The following is a 22,376-nucleotide window of genomic DNA, read 5'->3' as shown; positions in this document are numbered from 1 at the left end:
GTAAATCATATCATATCCTGCCTGGAATTAATAAAGACTTAAATACTGATAGGGTAATGAGAGCATGTGGATTTATGTTACCAAAAACTGTAGAAAGGGTGTGATTGTGTGTTTTCCTACACTTTTGTATGGAATGAATCCCATTAGTCGGGAGTTTCTAGATGGTATTAACCACTATGCGATGCATTCCAAAATGGTGTTCTTGGGGTTGGGGACTAGTTCAGTTTAGCTGCATACTTCTCAATGATTCAAATTTGTCTCTCAGCATCAATGTCACTGAAGCCCTTAACAAGAAGGATTGAAATATAGTCATTTTTAGCCTTTTATCTATGGCTTGGAGTGTATCACATTTACCTTTCTGTCTTCAGTACTTAACAGAATCCTTAAGATGATGGTCTTTTAACTGAATCAACTGCAAGAAAGATACAAATTTGTGGCAAGTACAGTCAATATGTTCCTGTTTATTCCAGATTTCAAATTGTATTTAGTTACTCTGCTTGTCAGCCACAAGGGGGCCCCTGGCACCCATACTTATTCCTCTCTGGAACTCACTAATTGAACTGAGTATCACATTTTACCAGGCCCAGTTCCAATCTAGAGGCCAACCAGCTTGTTCAAGAGAAAAGTGTTGTTGGATTAAAACTTAATATGAGAACATAATGTGCTTCTGATATAAATAAGGTGCCTTTGTCATATGGTGTAGATGACGGGATCTTCAGAAGCCAATTCAGAAATTCAGGAACTTGACTAAGAGTATATACGACTCCCAAAATAGAGCATGTACGAGTCCTAAAATACTGTGATCTCACTGATTTATGACCAGAAAGGGAAATAGATTTTAATTAATTAACCTGTGTTTTTAATCACAATGGAGGGGTCTCACTCACACTATAGATGGTTATTGCTGAGCTGCATCCCAGGCCCAGGGGTCTTAACAAGTGAAATAAAAATGTTTTAATTCTTCCCAAAAGAATAATACTCATTTTTTTCCTTTTCATTCTCAGTTCTATTTTAAAGAGAAAAGATATAGGGCATATGTAATACCCAAAGCCCGTGGACATTCAATGATGTGTTTTACAATGACAGCAGCAATAACAACGAAATCAAAGAGCATGTGGGCTCCAGGCTCATGTAGCAGTGTTGCACCAGAGTAGTTCGAAGTGTAGATGGCAGTGCCATATTTACTGCATAGTTTGGTGTTGTGCTTGAATTACCAGAATTAAGTAAACGACTTTCAGTTGGCCTAATTTTGGTTGAAGACATATCCTTCAAAATGTATCCCTTCTAGGTAGTTACCTACAGCAAAGTTGGGCTTTGACAAGGTAAGAGCCACAAGATAGGATAATCAATACAGAAATGCCCACAGAACTATAACTTGGTTCTGTTCCGCTGATTGAAGTGATGCTATGCATTGTATGGTGTGCATATTCAGTTGGGTGGAGATACAGACACTGAGGCCAAGATACTACCAACATAGGAGTATTGTTTCTACCATAATATGCTTAAGGACTTCTTTAGTTATCTAAGAGTTCCACCTGACAGTGCCTATCAATAGGAACAGTCACAGTGTAATGAAGTATGAGATTATGGGTGTGCCTCCTAAGAAAGGTGATATAAAGTCAAAGAAATGGAAAGACCCTAGCACACATATTCTAACGTTCGGTCCTCAAAAATGGCGCTACACATAAGGTTTGTCTTTCATATTCTGCCCATCCATAAAGACAGGTTTTGCACAGTACAAGCATATTTAGTAAAAATATGACATTTATCTGCTGCATTCTCTATTCTCCAATTCTGTCACTTTGTAGTACAGACTTCAGTGAAGTCACTGCCCTTTTCTATTTTATTTATTTATTTTCGGGGGGCAGGGTTTCTCTGTAGCTTTGGAACCTGCTGGAACTAGCTCTTCTAGACAAGGCTAGGCTCCAACTCACAGAGATCCTGCCTTGCCTCCCGAATACTGGGATTAAAGGCATAGCCACCACCCAGCCTTTTATTCCTATAGTAACTCCTCAGACCTGTAAGTACTTCCCTTGAGCTCAGAGTTTATGGTTTATCATTAGAACCCCCTTGCCTGCTTCTTGTTTCTAACCACACACAGTTCCATGTAATAACTTATACATGACTGCCCCAAACTTACTCAGTGTAGACACCTACCATTTGAACTTTGTTGAAGAATACTTCATTGTCCTTCTAAGTTTGTTTTAAAAATAACAGAATTCTGAATATCACTTGGCATTGGTTTTGATATGGCGCTATTGTGGTATCAAGGATTCTGCTTAAGGTCATTTGGCCTTGTGCACTTGGGCAGAACATTTTATTGGCAGAAGCCTGTGGTAGAGAAAAGGCCCTGCATTTCATGTCAGACAGAAAGGGGACAGGGACCTATTTCCTCCAGCAAAGCTCCCCATTCAGAATTCACCACCACCTCCCAAAATAGAAACAAAGCACTGAGGACATGGGCCCGTGGGAGACATTTTATATTCAAAGTATATCAAATCTTGATTAAATGTGCTGCATTGTTTTTGCTAACCTGACAAAAACTAAAGTCAAGTGGGAAGAAGAAACCTCAACTGAGGAATTGCTTCCAACAGATTAGCTTGTGGGCATGTCTGTGGGACCGTTTCCTGACTGCTCATTGATGTGAAAGGACCCAGTCTACTGTGGGTGGTGGCTGGAAGGTATTAAAAAAAAAAAGTGGCTGGCTGGGTGGGGCTTGAGTTTAATATACACCACCACAGAAGGAACAAGCAAACAAATGAAGATAACATACTTTGTTTGTGGAATAATAATCACAATCAAATGCCCCTCTTTACAGTATTTGAAGGGGATAAATCAGTAAACTGAAGAAAGTTTGCCCTTCTACAAATTAATAAGCTACAATATCTCTATTTCTTTGTAATTTTTAGCAAGAATAAATGACTTTAACATTAACAATTGACTTAATAGTCAAATGTATTTGACAATGATTAGGCTATGTATCTTCTTAGAGAGTTAGGAATTTTACTTAATTCCAGTTATGTGTGACTTTAACACACAGTATAAGACTTCAACTCTTTCCAGGTATTGAATACAATTGTTAGATATTCTGCTCATTTTCCTCACGTATTGTCTATTGCAAGAATATAGCCTCTATAAGTATGGAAAACTTAAAGGCATAACTATATTCTTATTGTCCCCAATGTTAAATATTTGCTAAAAGCGAACTACTGTTTTGTAGATAGTTCATTCTGCTCATCCTCACAGGTAAGTCTGGTCGTAAAGTCAGGCCTCAGCATTCAGCTGGTTTTCAAGGTTAAGTCAAACACTCGCAGGTGGGTGCTCCATTCCCTCTGCTTCCATACAAACTTTTACCAACCCCTTTCACTTTCTGCTTGTTTTAGAGTCAAGAGATCAGGTTTTAATGTCTCTGTGTCTCAGCACACAGATAAGGAGAGCAGCATGATGTGCAGTGCGCACATAGCATGCAAAGTGAGAACAAGGAGCCTCTGCCTCAGACTGGGAAGGACTCAGGACAGATCTAAACTACACAAGAAACTGCAACACTCAGGTGCCCGCCGCCCAGCCCTGCAGGCAAGGATTTGTTAGAGCTGGAATTTTTTTTTTTTTTTTTTTTTTTTTTTTTTTTTTTTTTGGTTTTTCGAGACAGGGTTTCTCTGTGGTTTTGGAGCCTGTCCTGGAACTAGCTCTTGTAGACCAGGCTGGTCTTGTTGTTTTGTTTTGTTTAATCTTAAAAAGGAAATACATGACATCATGGTTAGGGTTTGCTTTTGTGCCTTCTCATGCTCCTGCCCTATGATGGCTCTAAATTACAAAAGAGTTTGAGGATGTATACAGTTTTAGTCATAAACCACATAGACACATTTTTGGACCCTAGGAGACCCTTTAGTTATATGAATTTTCATTAGGTTACATTTATTTATTGCCACATTACCCACTCAAATTATTTTGAAAATTCAGGATTAAGACTCTCCCTTGTGTGATTTTACCACATGGAGTTTATTTATCATATAAATAAGTACCATTTAAAGAGGGAAAATCAGTTAAAGATGCTCATTCATTGCACAGAAGCTTATTAAAAATTTATATATGCCAAGTATAGTGCTTGGATCTTCAAGAAGTCAAGCATGATAAGAAAGGAGGCTAATTGCCTTTAAAAAAAATTAACTTTCTTAAAGCCAATTAGCCAAATGATCTAGAGGATGTATTTGAGTGACCAATTTGTCAAGGTGGAAATATTTGTCTGTTTTTAATAGGATTTTTTAGTTGGGACACATATGAATCAGTAATATTGATATATTGATTATTGATATGAATCAGTAATATTGATATATTGATTATTGATATGAATCAGTAATATTGATATAACATATGCATCATGCACGTATATGGCAATATACATGCAAACATATTTCTGCGCATACACACATAATTACATGTACACATACAAACTTAAGCTGTTAAAAAGGCTAGTGTTGATGAAAGAGAGGCTCAGTAGAAAAGACAACTGTAATGGATCAGGTAATTAGTCTTCGTTAAGTAGAAATGTAAAATAAGGACACAATAGGTCCAGAAAGATGTCTCAGAGAGTACAGGCACTTATCACGAAGTCTAAGGCTCTGAGTTTGACCCCTGGATCTCACAAGGAAGAAAGGAGGAGCTGACCACTGAAAGTTGCCTTCCATATGCCAAATACTCGCTGCGGCACAAGTACCCGTGCCCACACATGAACATTCATGCAAACAAATAAATGTAATTTTAAGATGTTAAAAAATAAAATACAATTGAAGTAATCAATATTGTATATTAAGTAGTGAATACTATATGCAACTTTTTAGACTATATTGTCTAAAAAGTTTTAAAGGAACTGTAAAAGCTGGCCTTGGTGATGGAGGCCAGTAATCCTAGCTCTTCAGGAGGCTAAGGCAAGAGCATCGCACATTTTGAAGGCCTATCTGGACTACAAAGTGAGTTCTAGGTCAGTCTGGGCAGTTTAGCAAGGCTTTCTCAGGTTTAAAATCAAGCGAGCAAACAGAAATCAGTGCTGAGTATATAGCTGAATGGCAAAGCACTTAGCTACCACAAGCTGAACCCTGGATTCGTTCTCAGCATGGCCTCCCTCACCTCGCCTTCACTGCAGGAGCTGGGGGAGAAAGAAAAGAAAAGAAATCTTAAAACCATTAAACGTTAAGGACAAATACATTTAGTAAAAATAAATCTCGTATCACTCTGCTGATACCCGGAATGCAGCACAGTTTTCCTTTCTGTTGTTAACCGTAAACATCATTTCTGCAGGAGAGCTTGTCTCCCCGAGTGACCCCTTATTATAGGTCATAGCTTCTGGATCCAAGGACCAATGCTTTCAACTGTTTTTCCAACCTTTTTATAATTTCTTCCAGCATCATTTTCATAATTTTAATACTGAAAGCATTTTAATATTCTCCTAGCATCGCTTAGCTTCATCCTCAAATCTATTTTATTTTGTAAACTCAGAAGCATCTGAAAGGCTGGGGATGGACCTCAGAGGTAAAGTATTTGCACAGCATGAAAGGGTTTCCGGATTTAATTCCACAAAGCATAACACGAAAGTATCTGTAAAAAATTATAGTTTAGGTAAACCTCTCAAAGTTTAACTTTAAAACCGAATCATCTAAAGGAATCAAACAATTCCATGAATAAAAAAATCTCATACTAAGTTTCACTTTGCTTGCTGTTGGTTTCCTGCTTACTCCCTGCGTCTATAAAAAAGTGCCCTGTGGTGTGAGCTGAGCCACAGCAATGCCGACATTCTCACAGAATACCAGAGAGAGATGGCCAGAAAGGGAAGTCTGCTCAGAGAATGGGATTTCCTAGGTCAGAATGTATGTGCGCGGAAGACCCCTGGTGTGTCTACACACGTACTAACTGCTCACAGTAGCTACCGCAGTACTCTGAAGGTCAGTTTGCAGAGATCTCTTAGAAGTATGGAATGACCTGAATAATGAATGTTATTGTTGAAAGCTCAGCTTGATACCAAGAGTGCCTCAGATGCTAAACAACAATGAATTTATCTTACTAATTTTGGAGTTGCCATTGGTAAATAATAAGACAAGCAAGAGTTAAATTTGAATTCAGATATGATATGAAACATTTTATCTTAAACAGTGCATTTCATCAGATATAAATACGCAGAGGAGGAGAAAAGAAGGGTTGCTATTATCTAGAATTCAAATTATACCTATATATTTCTTGCAAAATTAAATACATAACTGCTTTATCTGTCAAGCGTCCCTCTAAATTCTACCTGTCCCCCATCCTTCAAACACTTGGGACAGAACTTGGAACACAAACTGCCTCTTAGTATACATGAATACTATGAGCAGTGGCCTTGGACAGAGAGTTTATTCATGTTGAAAGCTATTTTGAGAACTGTAAAAACACAAGTTTGGCATTCTACCATAATTTTTTTTTTTTTAAAGATAAAGGTCTAGCTGGGTGTGGTGGCACAGGCCTGTAATTGCATCCCTTAGAAATGCGGAGAGAGGAGGATCCAGAGTTTGAGGCTAGCCCAAGCTGTATAGTAAGACACTGTCAGGAACACACACACAATTACATGCACCACCCCCCCACACACATTATTTTTAGTCTTTACATAATGAAAATTGTGCCTATTTCTAGCAAAAGTGGGCAAGAGGAGAGGGCACTCATCAGGAGCTAATAGGGATGTTGATGAAGCACTAAGGAGGGTAAGAACAGGTTTTGAGGGTGCACAAGCAGGGGCATGTACTGAAAGAAAAGTATTTCTTCCCAAAAGAGTGAAAAGTGAAAATATGAACAGAGAATTTGAAATGCTCTACTTAGGAGAATTTTCAAAATTACAATTTTCAAAACGGGAAAGCATATGGATCCCTAAATTCTGAAATTATTGAAAAATTCTAGATTTTATTTAATCACCATTCACGTTTCTTTTTACATATTTTCTTTGATCAAACACATGAGATTAGTTCTAGGCACGATGATGCTGCAACCCTAAATGCTGCAGCATGCAGTTCTAACACGTGAACATTCCCCCTCATGGAATAACACATTATTCGGTTAGTCTCCTTTTTCAAACAAACCCGTCCACCCTGTCTTTTAGTTAGTTCTCGGTCCGTAGTCAGCTCCCTTAAACATCCTGTCAGGTGCAGGTACCTTGACAAGCAGGATGTGTGGAGTAGAGGGAGGAGGTGGACAGTCAAGGTTAGAGTATTAAGGACAGTGTAGATTCTATAGTTGCCTCGAGGAGTGTTTTGTAGTTGTGAGATTCACAAAGTCCAGAGGTGGGCACTGATGGCTCATTCTTCTGCTACCTGGCACCCTGAAGCACAGGGCAGCAGCGCCTGCTATCCCTTCAGCCCCTCTGCAGAGATCTGCCTCTTGAGGCTCTGGGTAGAAAAAGCAGGCTGTGTCGACTCTGGCACAGCGCTAAGCCCTCCCTCCAATAGGCTCATATCCCTGAGCAAACTGCTTAAAGTCACTCTGCCTCAGTCTCCTAGGACAGTGGGGCCAGTACTAACAAGGACGTTTTCAATTGTGAGTTCTGTCTGCTCTGCTGTAGTCACGGGCTTTGGGAAACTTTGAGCTATCAGTACAGCTATCCTGTGTGAAAGAGAGTGGGGTTTGTGTATTAGCTGGTCTTATAATTAACATATCTTGGACGATTAATGAGAAGGTAGACAGGCAAATAAAGATGTAACTAAAAATATATAACTCCAGAATTTAAAAGAAGAAAAATAAAAGGTGGGGGCAATAATGGGAAAGTGGTGTGTTTGTGTGTGTGTGTGTGTGTGTGTGTGTGTGTGTGTGTGTGTGATCCTAAAGGCACAGCGGGCAAGCTGGGGGCGGGGCGGGGCGGTCCTGTGTTGGCCAAGTTCTTCTTGGCTTCTGGGGCGAGTCCCGTGCGCCTGAGCAGCGTCTGGAGCCAAGTTTCAGCGCAGGAGGCTGCTGCTAGCCAGCGGCTGGTGCAGACTTCGCAGCACCGGCTTGGCCATGGGACACCTGTGGCTCTCGGGGACCTGGTTTCTCTTGGGGCTGTTTCGGTGTGCAGCAGACGCCAGCAAAGGTAAGCAGTCGAGAAGGTAGGGAGCCAATCCAGACATCCAGCTCCATGGGTCACAGAGGCGGGACCACTTGCCGTCTGCCCTGGGCAGAGGCACTCCTGGGAACCTGGAGTCCTGGAGGAAGGCCTAACAGGAGCCTTCTGACTTGGTACAGAGACAGTACTGAGAGAGGCTGAGACAGAGGTGGTCCGGAGAAAGACACCACACCGGTAGGGCTAGCAAAAAAAAAAAAAAAAAAAAAAAAAAAAAAAAAAAAAAAACAACCCCCCCCCAAAAAAAAACAAAACAAACAACAAACAAAAAATTCTTACAAATGTTATCAGTGCTGGGGTTTGAACTGAGGAAGTTCCTCACCTCCCTTCAAATTGACACAGTTAAAAAGAGACTAGAAAAGCTGCTAGGTGATGGGTGAGCGACAGTTGGTAGGCCCCACCTGAATCATCCCCCTGACTCCATCTTCTTGGATCTCTTTCCCTACGAAAGGGAAGACTAGTCCCAGGAAGCCAGGAATAGGTCCTTGTGATGGGTGTCAGTCAAATTCAGGGTAAGCTGCCCAGAATCTTCAAAGCAATCCCCAGGAGAGGGCTGTGGAGAAAGTGATAAGAAATTGGAGTTGAGCTCTGAGGTAAGGAGAGCAGGAATTTGAGAGAGGGGAGGCCGCAAGGTCTGGAGATAGGATCCTGCTCCATGCAGATCCTCTCTCGGCTCTCTGGGGCAGGCACAGAAAGTAGGAATACGTGGCAAACTCGAGATCTATGCTAACCTGAAGCTCACAGACCTTGGGTCTCGGCGCTGGAGCCTCCTTTGGCCTCCTGTTATACTGACGAGCTACGGCTGCCGTAAATCAAGTCCATGCTACAAGTTTTTAGGCCGTAATGAACTAGACAATCATAATTTCCTTAATGTTTCATTTCCGAGCATCCATTTCAAAGCAATAATTTCTGTTTTTGCGTCTTAAGATTTTCTATTTACTCTGATAAATTGTTTTTGCTTCTAGTTAAAATGCCACTCTAAGCAAAAAATAAAACACTTCTGGCCACCACTCACTGTATTTCTAATTCATGCTAAAAAAAAAAAAAAAAATTGAGCAGTTCTCCAGAGAAACGTCTGGCTTGCTCTGCTGGTCCCGCAACTCCTTCTATTAGAACCTTTCTCCTATTTCTTGATGGTAGATCCAGGCTCACTAGCTCATATTTGCCCTTTGAGATACAGCAGAGGGATCCCTGTCTGGAAACTTGTGTGATCCCAGAAATGTGAGTAAAATGTTTTTTCCAAGGCACCCAGAACCCGGAGTTGTTCTTCATTTTGTACTAACCTAGACTTTGGGGGAGCAGGTACTAATGTTCTCTTCTCAATCTGCAGGAAGCTAGTGTAGTTTGGTGAGAGGATTAGTGGTCTTTCCACTAAGCACTCAGCTTCCTTAGGACACTGGTAGGCTGAAGGAACTGTCTGTCATTCCTAAACTGACAGGGCACACTTTCTCTTTGTAATGCTGCATTTGTCTTTGCACCTCCTTATCACTGCACTTCCGTGCTTGACAGCAGTCTGTTTCTCCCGGGCAGGTGCTGCCTGTGTTTGTAAGCTGCTGTGTGTGGTTCTGGATCTGTACCTAGTGGAGCATGACATGTAATTACAGGTTAAAAGTGTGTTATAATACGGTATGTGTGCATGTTGAGAATGGTTATGTAATTCTTCCTCTTTGTCAACCCCAAAAGTTCTTCACCCAAGGCCAGTGAGTGTTACTTAAGTATTTGAATCCCGGTTTGGGCATTAGTCACCTTTATTCCCATCTTACAAGTGGGAAATGCGGTGTTTGAAATGAGCTCATGATTGATTTACAACTACCATCTCTGTGCGTCTTTCAGATGGCTCTGAGACAATCCCCAAAGTGACAGAAGTTATACCTAAATACGGCAGCATAAATGGAGCAACAAGACTGACTATCAAGGGAGAAGGTATGGTTGCCCCGTGTTGGCCTTCATGCAAACATCAAAGACTGGGGTATTTTCATTTTTAAATTGTATGGTACTGGGGTTCCACTTTAATATTCCACATAACTCAGGACGTCATACATTCTAGGTGGGTACTCATCCCCTCTTAGAGTTTTATGTGTAAAGTAACTCTTAACACAAAGCACATACCACTACTATAGTTTCTGTACTTGACCGACTTGGTTAAAATCTTCCTCCTTGATAGCAAAACAAACAAACAAATAAACAAACAGCAACACCACATTATTGTCAGCTTGATCACCTGGACTCTAATTACAGTGACTTATTTGACATTAAAAGATCTGGATTTAATGGTCAAAGTGAACTCCAGTTCTTTCCCTTACTCCTCAAGGTCTGGTGATTTTCCTCTGTCAGAGTTTGAATGTAACAGGCTGCAGGTGGAGAGGCCGGATGTTGGGATAGAAATGGAATGTTAGTGAAAGATGGAAGATAGCAGGACGCCAAACGTGGGCTCCCTCCCGCTGCCACCCAAGCCCTATCACATGCTGCATCAAGACATGAGTTATGTATGATGCCTGCGCCTTGCCTGGTCTCAGAAGGAAAGGATAGAAGGGAGATAGATTTAAAGTACACTTCCTCCTAGCATGAAATAAATAGATGGTCCATCAGCCACCAGGCCTTTGTAATAACAATGGCACTACTACTCAGACACTTAGGAATGTTTGAAGGACATGAAAGAAGCACTTTAAAAAAAAAAGAAACATTAGCAAAATCTTCTATTTGATCTTTAACAAATAAACTTTTGGAGTCAGAATTGACATACGGAAATACTTATTATCATATACATTAAAATGTATTTTATTACATTTAACACTTCTATAAAATTCAGTACCTCAATGATATGATTAAAGCAGATTATATTCCTGAAGGGTGAGCAATACATTTAACTGCCCCTCTTTTTTGTGTGCAGTTAGGAATGGGAAACCTTATTTGTTAAAGATTTTAAGACATCTTAATCTTATCTACTTCATATTGTAAAATGCTGTCATGTTGGCAGCTGTTAGGTTTCATCATAAATTTAAATGCCACAAGAAGAAAGTTCGAGTTAAAATGAAGCAAAGCAAACACCCCAGCATTGCCTTCTGTCTCCAAACCTGAACTCCTGGCACAGGAGCCACGGCTAGCTTAGCTACCCGGAGTCAGAGCACGTCTGGTGGGGACTGTTTTCAAATGTTGTCAAAGACACGGTCCCTCAGCTGTCATCTTTGCCCTCTGGTGACCCTTGAGGCAATCAGAGTTAGATTTCTCAGTAATGAAGTATAAGGTGTTAAGATATACTTTTTCTTTTCCTTGTGATCCCTGGTATCTAAATACTTTTGGCACAGTTTATAGATGAGTCAGGTCCCATATGAACTGGAGACACCTGCATCCTCATGTTTACATCTTTTCCCTTTCTCTGCTTTAATAATTCTCTCTGTGACTCCAGACTGACGGCGGGGAACCTGCATAGGACCAAACTAGGCCCTCTGTGTGACAGTTGTGTGTAACAACCGATTTTGTGTTACACCCTCGGTACAGTTCGCGCGCCACTGTACCGTAGGCGAGTCGGGCAGGGGCCTGGAGATTGAAAGAACACACAAAGAGACCTGGGTCTTTGGAAAGAAGATCAGCTGAACGCCATTTATTCAACCTTGGGGAAATCCTTAGCTACCTAGCTGGTGCACAAAGGTTTTCCACCCAGGCAGGTAGGAAATTACCATACCAAAGATGGAGTCAACAATGCCCTACCCTACCAGGCGGGGCAGAAGGAGCACAGGAACAAACAGAATGCTTTAGTTAGCTGACCAGAAACTGTCCTCAAGATGAACCCCAGGAACAAGGATAGCCCCAGGCCCTACAGTTGTGTGGTTTGGGCAGTTTGTGGGTCCGTGGAAAGTGGGATCAGGATTTATCCCTAGTATACAAACTGGCTTTTTGGAGCCCATTGCCTTGGAGCCCAAGCCCATACCTTGCTCAGCCTAGATCCAGGGGAAAGCCTGATCCTGCCTCAAAGTGATGTGGCAGACTTTGTTGACTCCCCAGGGAAGGCCTGACCCTCTCTGAGGAGTGGATGGGGGAGGGGTGGGGAGAAGGTGAGGGGAGTATGAGTTGGGGAGGGAGGGAGAACTGGGATTGGTATGTAAAATTTAAAATAGGGTTTTTGTTTTTGTTTTTTTAGTAACTCTCTGTGGCTAACTAAAGCTGTGTTGATTGTGTTGCTTTCGGGGCATACTTTATATTGTTTGGTTGGCTTTGCTATCAAGTCTCTGTGTTAAGAAGTTGGTTAGATGAGGGGAACTTTGGTTACTTTTTCTGTTTCTCTATGACAGTAGCTGGCAGACACATTGTGTTGAAGCGTTCAATCATAGACACTTTACAGTATTTTGGAAAAGACACGCATTTTGGTCCAGTCCAACTGACTTTTAATTGGACTTTCATTACATTGCAGTAAGTTAATTCTGTGATTGCTGCTTTCTCATCAGTCAACCAGGTACATTTCCCAGCTTCACAGGGCTGTGGAACAGAACCCAGGTGCCCGTTACATACTCTAAGCTCTACTCATTGTTTTACTTCTGTTCTGTATTTACAGGCTTGGTTTTATCCTCCCACCTATTCCTCTGAATCTTTCCTCCCCTTGGTTTTACAACCTTTAAGGACATCTCACTCTCATGCCAGCTTTGTAAGCTAGAGAAACCAAAACAGCCTGCGCTTCATGACAACGGCCAGTTTGAACAGCACTGCCGTTTTCCACGATAACAGCATGGGTGTAACTGCTGGATTGCTGCTATCAGCGGACCCAGCCTGTGTACCTGGCAATGCCTGTCTCCAGCTTTTCTTCAAAAAAGAAAAGAAACATGTCAGGACTTTCCATCCGAAGCCTCATCCTCTCTGTTTCCAGGGTACACCCAACCCTTCCTGTAATCTGCGCTGTGGAAAACTTCCAGAGGCGTTTTTATCCAATGATTTTTATCCATGGTTTATTTAGAATTATACTTAGAATTAATTCTACCAAATAATCTGTTTGTACTCCTTTTTACTCCCTGAGTTAATTTAATATCAGACATATTCTATACTTTTTCAGCATTTCTTTTTATTTATTTTTTTCTTTTTATTTCACCTGGTTGACAAGCATGTCTGTGTACCACATGCATGCCCCGTTTCCATGGAAGTCAGAGAGGGTGTGAGATCCTATGGAATTGAGTGACAGGTGGTTGTGAGCTGCCATGTGTGTTCTAGGACTCAAACCCAGGTCCTTCAGAAGAACAATTAATGCTCTTAGCTTCTGAACAATCTCTCCAGTTCCATTAATCTCTGTTTTCAAGGCAAAAAATGTATAATTAAAATGTTTAAATATCTTGTTAATTTCTTCATATTTTCTCATTGACTTTCCTTGGAAAACTTCACACATTCATGCTTGATATTATAGGTACTCCCAAGGTAAAACCGATATCGTCATTGGATAGTTTTATTATTGAATGTTGTACTTGTCTGCAGAATGCCAGAGTGCAGACCTGTGTGAGAATATCACCACTGCAGCATGTACCCGATATAAAAACAAACACATGTGTCACATCCTGAGACATATCACAAGTAAAATATTCCATTCTTTAGTTTCCAGCAGCCCTCCTGCGTGCTGTGAACTCAATGTGAACACCAAAGATAAGCAGAAGTTGGCAAAGAAAAAGATTGGGTTCGCAAGTGCTTGTCTTGGGCTTTTTAAGGATTTTTTTTCATGACTCTATTTTATTACTAACTGCCTTGATAGTCTTAAAACTTCAAATTATATGATAGTATCTTTCATATGGAAGATTTATAAATGTATTTTTTTTTTTTTTTTTGGTGAATCTATGCCGGATACATTTTCTGATTCGGGTTTCCATTTTGAGGAATAAGGTCTCTATCCTTTGCTGAGTTTTCTTACTTTTATTGCCCACGAAAGAAAAGATGGGAGAAGAATTGAACAATAGAGGATGGTGGAAACTAGAATTGGTGACAAATAACAGCGCTGGTTGGATCCTGTGTTATTTTTAAAAAGGATATGAATGCTGGACCTAAATGTTAGAGTTTCCATGAGGACAGCAGCCAATTAAAGCACCCCTAGGTCAGATGGTATTGAGCCGCTATCAAGTTAAGCACTATACAGCACTGCTTAGCAATCTGACCATCCAACAGCAGAGATGATGGGGGGGGTTTCTGATGAGGAGAACAAGAAAGCTTAGAGGTTTGTTTAAAGTCAACCAGGCAGGAAGTGCAGACACTGAGACTCCAGCCCAGGACCTCATAGACTGAAGCCTGGACTCCTCCATTGAAAAGCACCATCTCACAGGTGGCATTATCTGAGTCGGAGGCGGGAATGTGGGGTGGGATGGGCATCTGTCACAGTGAAGTCTTGCTCTAGTCCTGTGTTCAGCCAGGCAGCATGGTATATATATGACCTAGTGGACCTTTGTAGAACAATGAAAATGTCCAGGAATTTGACAGCGAGTCACACTATAACTTCCTAGACTTACCTACGATTTCCTAAAATTAATTAATTAATTAATAGTAAGCAAGATATTTATGTCACAGTGTCATTTATATGATTATAAGTAGTACTATACACAGGAATTAAAGTTTATTGGCCTACCAGGGTGTTCATTGGTGTTAAGTGACTGCTCTGGGGATACAGTCTGAAGATAATTATGTTATGAGAAGGAAACAGCTTATAAATATGCATTAAAATTTTGGTAATTTCAAACTCACTATGAGTCAAAAATTTCGTCATACTAGTATTTCAAAGTGCTTTGATATTTTTAGGAAAATATTCTTAAGTATACTTATTCAAAATTTAACAATTTTAAATTCAAAATTTAACAATTTTGGATTTTAAGCCATGTAGACAAAATGGTAGGAAATTAAATTTATAAAACCATTGTACCTTAGATAATTCCATACGTGCACATGATTTACCTTTATACTAGAATAGCAGTAAGTGCCTCTTAGCTTTATTTTCGTTAATATTATTTAACATCTTAAAAGAGTTTGTACATCATAAACTACTTAGTCTATCTTTAATTACTCCTATCTACGCTTTCTCATTACCATGTAAGATTAAACTAAATAAATAAGGTTAAACTAAGTTTCTGCTATTTTACACTAGCCGATTTCTGGGTTCAGTTTCATTATCTCCATCAGCCTGACGACACACTCTCATTTTGTCTACCTGAAAAGAATGTTAAAGAAACATCACTAGGCTCCTTACTCTGCCTGCCTGCCATGTCCAGCTCTAGTCCAAGTTCTCTGGCTCCTTTTAGAGTAAAATTTCTGGAAAATGTTAGCAAGCTCTGTCTTCTGTGCTTATTGCTTTTAGACAAGTTGCTAATCCGAACATTTTCCCTCATTTGGTGAGAAGTTCGTGGTCAGAATAGCAGTGAATCTAGAAAGGCCACTGAACTCAAAGCCTTGAGTGTTTCTCCACACACAGAAATGGTCTAAACACTTGCCCAGTTTTTCATCCTCTTCATTTTCATACTTAGACTTCTCCAACCATAGCTTCCATTACTTGGTTCTACAAACACGATCTGACCCCTGCCTGGGTACATTCTCTTCCCTCTACCTGAGAGGCATTTCTTTTAGATATTCATAGGCCTTCCACCCTCTGAAAAGTTCCCACGACCATGTTCAGGATATGTCTCCTGCATCTCTGTCACGTAACACCGTCACTTCTGATTTCAGTCCAGATACCACAAAGCCACTGCCAATGTTTGTCTCCCCTGCCAACTTCCCTGGTAGTTTGAGCCGTGAAGATCATACAGCCAGTGACTTCACATGCAGAAGGAAGTGGCTCAGCATTAAGGGATATCTGTGCATGGCTCCAAGGGAGTAGCTGATACAGGGTCTAAAAGGAAAAGCAATGAAACATCAGAACAAGGAATTCTTAGAAATGAGCAGGTGAAGACACTCATGGCACCGAGAGCAAAGTGGGCAAATCTATGTCTCACACTAACTCCCATAAGGGGGCGTCCTCACAGGGGAATGGAACATGCAGGCTGATTCCGTGACACCAGCTTCTCTCCTTGGCTAACTCAAGGCTTGTGCAATAGGTCTGTGGAAAACAGCCCTGTGATGGAGGCTGTACATGGGGGGAAAGAGGCATTGTTTTTCACCAAAGCAATCACTGAATGCCATTTCTGTCAGGAACAGAGAAATCTTAGGTTATGCTGGACTTGAACTTGCTGTCCAAGTTCCTAGGTAGGAAATGCTTCTCTTAGGGATTACAATGTAATTTGACCTAAACTGCGTGGAAAGAGCCAGTACTACTCATTAGCTTGATATCATCAAGCATTCTGAGTTCATGACTGAGATAATTCATTCTGCTTATCACAGAGAGGTAATGATGTTTTGCTTCATCCTAACGGGAAGGAGTGTATCTGGAATTTATGGTATTTGGGGGCGCATATCTCTTGGCTCCCATATCTAAGGATAACTGTGACAGGGTAACTGTAGCACTGTAATTCATTAAAAAAGAAGGCAATTAAGATTTCTGACCACCTAGAGCTGAAGGTTGTTGTCACCCTGATCATTGGGAAACTGGGTAAGGCTGAGAGGCGTCTATAATAAGAATCAGGAGTTCAAGGCCTGTCTGGGATGTAGGATACCCTTCATTAGAAAAAAAAAAGAAAAGAAAAGGAAGAACGTGTACAGCATAGTGGTTTTGTGTAGAATAAGGAATTGTGTCTACTCTGAGCTTTGGAAGGGGCTGGCTTTACACTCTCTTGTTCTCCCTTTTCTTTCTAATCACAACTTCAGCAAATAGATGTCTATACACTTTGGCTCACTCTGTGCCTGTCCCTTCCTCAAAGTTCCCACATCTTTGTTGCCTCAAATGGCTTTTCTGATGAAATCAAGTAGAGCCCTGAAACTTATATAGTGCATGCCCACAGGAAGCTTCATTCTATAGGATTGTAGAGTATATAAATGAAAGTGTGACCTCTCTCTCCACCTTATGTGTATCGAACAAAAATGTTCATGAATAAGCTAATTCAAGACCAATACTTATGCTCCCAGAGTATTAATATGGGGATAAGTATGAAATGAATTTAACTTCTTCCTTCAGTACTGTTCATTATTACATTACGAATAGTTCAATATTGGGTTATGACTGTTAGAGCTCAAGAAATAGAATGTCATTAATAATGGTTTCATTACTGTTGCAGGCTTTTCTCAAGCAAATCAATTCAACTATGGAGCCGACAATACTGAATTGGGAAACCATGTGCAATTAGTTTCGTCTTTCCAGTCAATTACTTGTGATGTGGAAAAAGATTCAAGCCATTCAACTCAAATTACATGCTATACTAGGTCCGTTTAAACATGCCTTTAATAGCATTATTTTCATCATGTCAGAAATCAGTTATGTATATTGGTATTGTAGCAGTTTGGTCACTCTGCCTATTTTAGGTAATAGTTAACAGTTAACAGTCATTATATTTGATTTCATTTTGCTGATATTAGTTTATACCCTTATTATGGTCAATTATAATGCTCTTTATACATGACATTATAAATATATACCCTGCGCTCATTCTGCTGTTGTTGGCACTATCATATTTTATCATTCCTGGACTCTTCTAAGACGCGAATGGCTGCTATTCATAGTTAGTAATGATGTGTCTCAAAATATTCAAATCATGCGTTCCTGTTCAGGTTAACTGACCTTATTCAAATATTCATATATTTACTCCAATTAAAGGTGATAATTTTGTATGGTGATATTTCAAGTTCTTTGCTAGCACTTCAAATCGATCAGCATTATTAATAATTTAGTGGAGCATTAAATAATTTTAAAATGCGACTTCTAGTACGGACTCAAACACATGTTCAGAAGGACATTGTTTGCATTAGGCTTGCTGACTGTATGGGGGCTGTAGAAACTTTGAAGAGAGACCTTGTTAACAGCTTTTAAAATGCGTAGCACGGAGTCACTGAGTCTACCAAGATGACACACTTAACATGATTATTATTGCTGGATGTGATACCATTTATTTTACTTTTTAACACAAACCCATATGCGTACCCACAATAAACATTTGTTATATGGTATTGTAATTTGCAATATAGGATGATTTAGAAAGAACGCTTTTTATAATATAAAAGTGGAACTTAGTAGTAGATCACTGAGGATCTGAAGCTTGATTAACCATGAAGACAAGTAAAGCAGTGGTTCTCATTATTACTATATGCTGGGAGCAGTCACTGAGTGTCTCGTATGTTCTCCACGTCTTTCCCAGAGCAATGCCAGAAGATACCTACACCGTCAGAGTCAGTGTGGACGGGGTGCCCATTGCAGAAAACAGCACCTGCCGAGGACTGGCCAGCAGCCGAGCCTGCAGCTTCAGTGTATGTGGGATCGTTTCGTCGCTGATAATTGAGCTTGTGTCTTTCTCACAAAACAGAACCTTTTTTAGTTTTTATAGATTGTTATCCATTTCCACATTAACAGATATATTAACAAGTAGCGAAATGTAATTTTCTATTTTAATTGACTTCCATAATACCTTAACCTCATTTACTGCTGCTTTGTTTCTTCCTCCTTAACACTACGTTTATCAATGAATTAAATGCTCACATCCTCAATTCATTTTCCTGCTGATCATTTATTCCCCTCCTTCTAAATTCTGCTCTTGGTTTGATTTTCTCTTTTCTTCTTTTAAGGGAGTTACCCCCTCCCTGTTTTAAATAGTAATGTTAACGTGTCTTCCTTCTATATAATTGCCAATGTAATGAGCCTAAAGGAACATATTCACCCCTCCATTTCAGGTTTTTATAAATAATGACATTTAGGAAAATATGTTTCTTCAATTATTGTCTTATACATTCTTTAAAATTCCACTTAGGTTTCAAGTTGTTTATTATTGAGTACCGAGATGTCTCAGTGCTACTTAGGATGACCAATCTGTCCTTTAGCTCTGCTCTTTATATAATCAATATTAACTTTTTTGCACACTAGTATTTGTCTTTTTTATTAGCCATCTTTGATTTTGCTTTGGAAAAAGAAATAGACATGTTTATTTGATTTATAATATATTAATCAGGGGGCTGGAGAGATGGCTCAGAGGTTAAGAGCACTGGCTGCTCTTCCAGAGGTCCTGAGTTCAATTCCCAGCAACCACATGGTGGCTCACAACCATCTATAATGAGGTCTGGTGTCCTCTTCTGGCTTGTAGGCATACACACAGACAGAATATTGTATACATAATAAATAAACACATAAAAAATAATATATTAATCAATATAATTCAATGTAATTATTCAAAATAATGCATCATTTACTGTATGTCTGGCTGTGTTATAAGTGTTTAGTGATTATAAACTTTTTGTTTATATAACAATCTCACTTTCGGATGCTCATATTATTGTCTCTAAAGTTGATGCACAGAAGGATTCTATTACTTGCATGTAATCACATGACTAGCAGGTGGTTGAACTTAATATGTCAATTTGGACTATTGACTCTCTCCCTTTCATGCATGTACTCAAGCATGTCTGAAACGTTAAGCATTTGTTTTTGTAGATCACAAGTCCGGTGTGGGTCTAAGTTGGCAAGGTGCCTATGAGGGGTATTCTTTCTGGAGACTAGAGGGAGAACATGTTTCCTTGACTTTTCTTGCTCCTGTATGCTGTCCACATCCCTTAGCTCCTGGTCTTCTCCCACTGTCTCGAAACCAGCAAAGGTGGTCTAATGCTTCCTTACGTCTCTTTCACTTTGCTTCCAACGTCACTTCAAGGCTAGCTACTTAGCAATCTTCAGTCCACTTAGCCATCTGTGTATATCCCGACGGACTCAGACTGGAACACAGGCACCTTTGGGGGCTGTTGTCCCAGGGACTGGAGTTTATGTCATACTGATGACCTCCCTGTCATTCTTAAGAATTACACCAGTGTTGCATGGTGACTTAGCCTTGCTGAGCTCTTTCTATGTTTCATTTTGATGTTTTGAAATATACTTTGTTTCTTATTTTTCTTTAGAAGTAAATCTTAAAAATGTATTTTATCCACTCCTGAAAGACTTTACTGGAGGGTTATTGCTGTGGTTTCGCTTATACTGTTTACAAAGGCATGATTGACTTTTTAAATTCCAGACTACAAATATTAGGAAATTCCAGTCAATTTTTAGAGGATAAAGATCTTGAAAAAAAGCAGAAAATGTCCCAAACTTCATTTTCTATATGAAAAACTATTTTGACAGTCAGATTATGGGTAATGTTGAAATAAAGCTGATACAGAAAACAGAATTGTGAAATTAGGATCAAAATAGAGGTAAGAATGCTAGCTGACATGGCTATTAATATTTTACAGGCAAAAGGTTTTAGAACCCCAACAATAAGAAGCATCACACCTTTATCTGGGACTCCAGGTCTGTTCTATGGCAATTGAACCGTGTTGGGACTTGTGGCAATTGATTTATTTTTAGCATACAAAAGTATAGTTAATTTATAAATATTATTTTTCTGATTATAATAATAATGGCTAATTTAAAATTATGTTCAAAGGTTGAATCTTAATCACTAATAATGTGTTTTCTTTGTCAGAGATTGAGCTAGTATCTAGTGTTCTTTTGATAATGTGATCTTATCAGTTTATAATCTTGTAGAAATATGTGAGAATGCGCTTTTCTTCAGCCTGGACTAATGGAAGTCCTAATTGTTGTCAAGAATTTTGTGGCAGGTACAGGTTGCATATACCTATAACTCTAGAGATAAAGGCAGGACTTAGCTGATACATAGTGACAGTTTCAAAAAGTTTGATTAAAAAAAAAATAACTGCTAAAAAAAGCCCAGCACTTAAATCTTCCCCTGTCTTTGATGTCTACCACCAAATTTATTTAAGATTTGTTTCTTGTTGTCTTCTTTTAAATTTTGTTCATTTATTTGGTTTTCGAAAAATTGAGGCAAGACTTTGCTATGTACCCTTGGTTGGCCTGAAACTCACTTTGTAGACTAGGCTGGACCTGAATTCACAACAGTTCTCTTGTGGTGCAGGCCCAGATGTGACTACCATGTCAGGGTCTTACTTGAATTTAATGGTAGCCATGCTTTCTTTGTTTTAATGATATTAGATGTTCGTATTTGTCATATATTTAGGAAACATACTTTGAATTTATAATTTGCTTTAAATTTTCATTAATAGTTTTTCTGTGAAGTAATTTTCTTCATTAAGTCTATAGATTTTAATGTCTTTTTTCCCTTCCTGGGGAAGACATTGCATCCTGATTATATAATAGGACATAAAATTTCTACCTAGTTTTCAGGATTTTTTAATTTCATTTTTATATTGTTTTTATCTAAGTTACATTTTTAAAATTTGGAGTAATGTGGGACTTTTTTCTTTTCAAGCAAGCCAAATATTGACTCAACTAATATTTACTAAAGAATTCATTCTGTTGTTCATTTTATAGCGCATTAATCTAGGACTCCTTAGTGATGTTCTCATGTTTTATTGTATTTTTAGCTATTTCAAAGCAATGCTGAAAATAGTGTTGAGAAATCAATATAGATGTCTCGATTCTGTTTTATTGGGAAAATCTATAATGTTTGGGAATGAAATGTACAGACAGGTACTCTCAACCAGAATCAATTTTAGGATTTGTTTTGTTTTGTGTTGCTTTTAGGAACGTTAATAACTATTCAAGGCCGGCTCTTCACGGACGTCTATGGAAGTAATATTGCACTGAGCTCAAATGGAAGAAATGTTAGGATTTTGAGGTAATCTTTTATTTTGGAAATATTGCAATAGTCCTATAACTTACAGATGAGACAGGATATCCTAAATGTACTAGAGTCTTGGTGGTATAAAAGCCAACTACAACTAGATAGAACTAGTCAGAATTTCAGTCCTAGAGGAAGAGAACCAGACTACAGTTGACTCCTTCTTTTCTGGTCTGATATGACTTCTTTCTCTCTGAAAGCAAAGTCAGTAATAATTACAGGATAGCCTCGGAACTTCATTAATAGAGAATCGTATTCCTTATCCAGCTACATTTTACATATGTCAACATACCTAAGGCCTGAAATGGATAGCTCAGTCAAGATCAGTAGTAGAATCCAAGGCTTTTAACACAATCTACATTTTTCTACTACACTTTGAAACAGGGGAGAGTATAGGAAGTAGGCATAGTCAACAGCTCATGAGCAGCGAGAACTTTAGTCCTGGTTGTTCAATTTACCAACTCTTGGCCAGATGAGATAGCACTGGTTAGTCCAAAAACTGCCACCCCCTTTTGGACTGGAGATCTTTGCTGTCATGGGAGAGTTTTCCTGTGGCATAT

At 39.4% G+C, this 22,376-nt stretch overlaps 1 protein-coding gene across 1 annotated transcript in view; it reads left to right on the top strand.

The window, feature by feature from the left end:
* The first annotated feature begins 7,938 nt into the window (after nucleotides 1–7,938).
* Pkhd1l1 (PKHD1 like 1) overlaps nucleotides 7,939–22,376 on the top strand; it is a 133,228-nt gene continuing 118,790 nt past the window's right edge. The window contains exons 1-6 of the mRNA XM_041637621.1: nucleotides 7,939–8,080; nucleotides 9,944–10,033; nucleotides 17,266–17,410; nucleotides 18,340–18,448; nucleotides 20,408–20,465; nucleotides 21,720–21,813. Coding sequence (XP_041493555.1) covers nucleotides 8,008–8,080; nucleotides 9,944–10,033; nucleotides 17,266–17,410; nucleotides 18,340–18,448; nucleotides 20,408–20,465; nucleotides 21,720–21,813 — 569 coding nt within the window. The 5' untranslated portion in view covers nucleotides 7,939–8,007. The remainder of the gene's footprint in view (nucleotides 8,081–9,943; nucleotides 10,034–17,265; nucleotides 17,411–18,339; nucleotides 18,449–20,407; nucleotides 20,466–21,719; nucleotides 21,814–22,376) is intronic.

The sequence above is a fragment of the Microtus oregoni genome, unplaced genomic scaffold, assembly GCF_018167655.1.
Source record: "Microtus oregoni isolate MIOR12 unplaced genomic scaffold, Mior012 000053F_ref0000044, whole genome shotgun sequence".
NCBI lineage: Eukaryota > Metazoa > Chordata > Mammalia > Rodentia > Cricetidae > Microtus > Microtus oregoni.
Note: the sequence above shows the minus strand (reverse complement) of the source record. Positions and strands in the feature narration are given on the sequence as shown.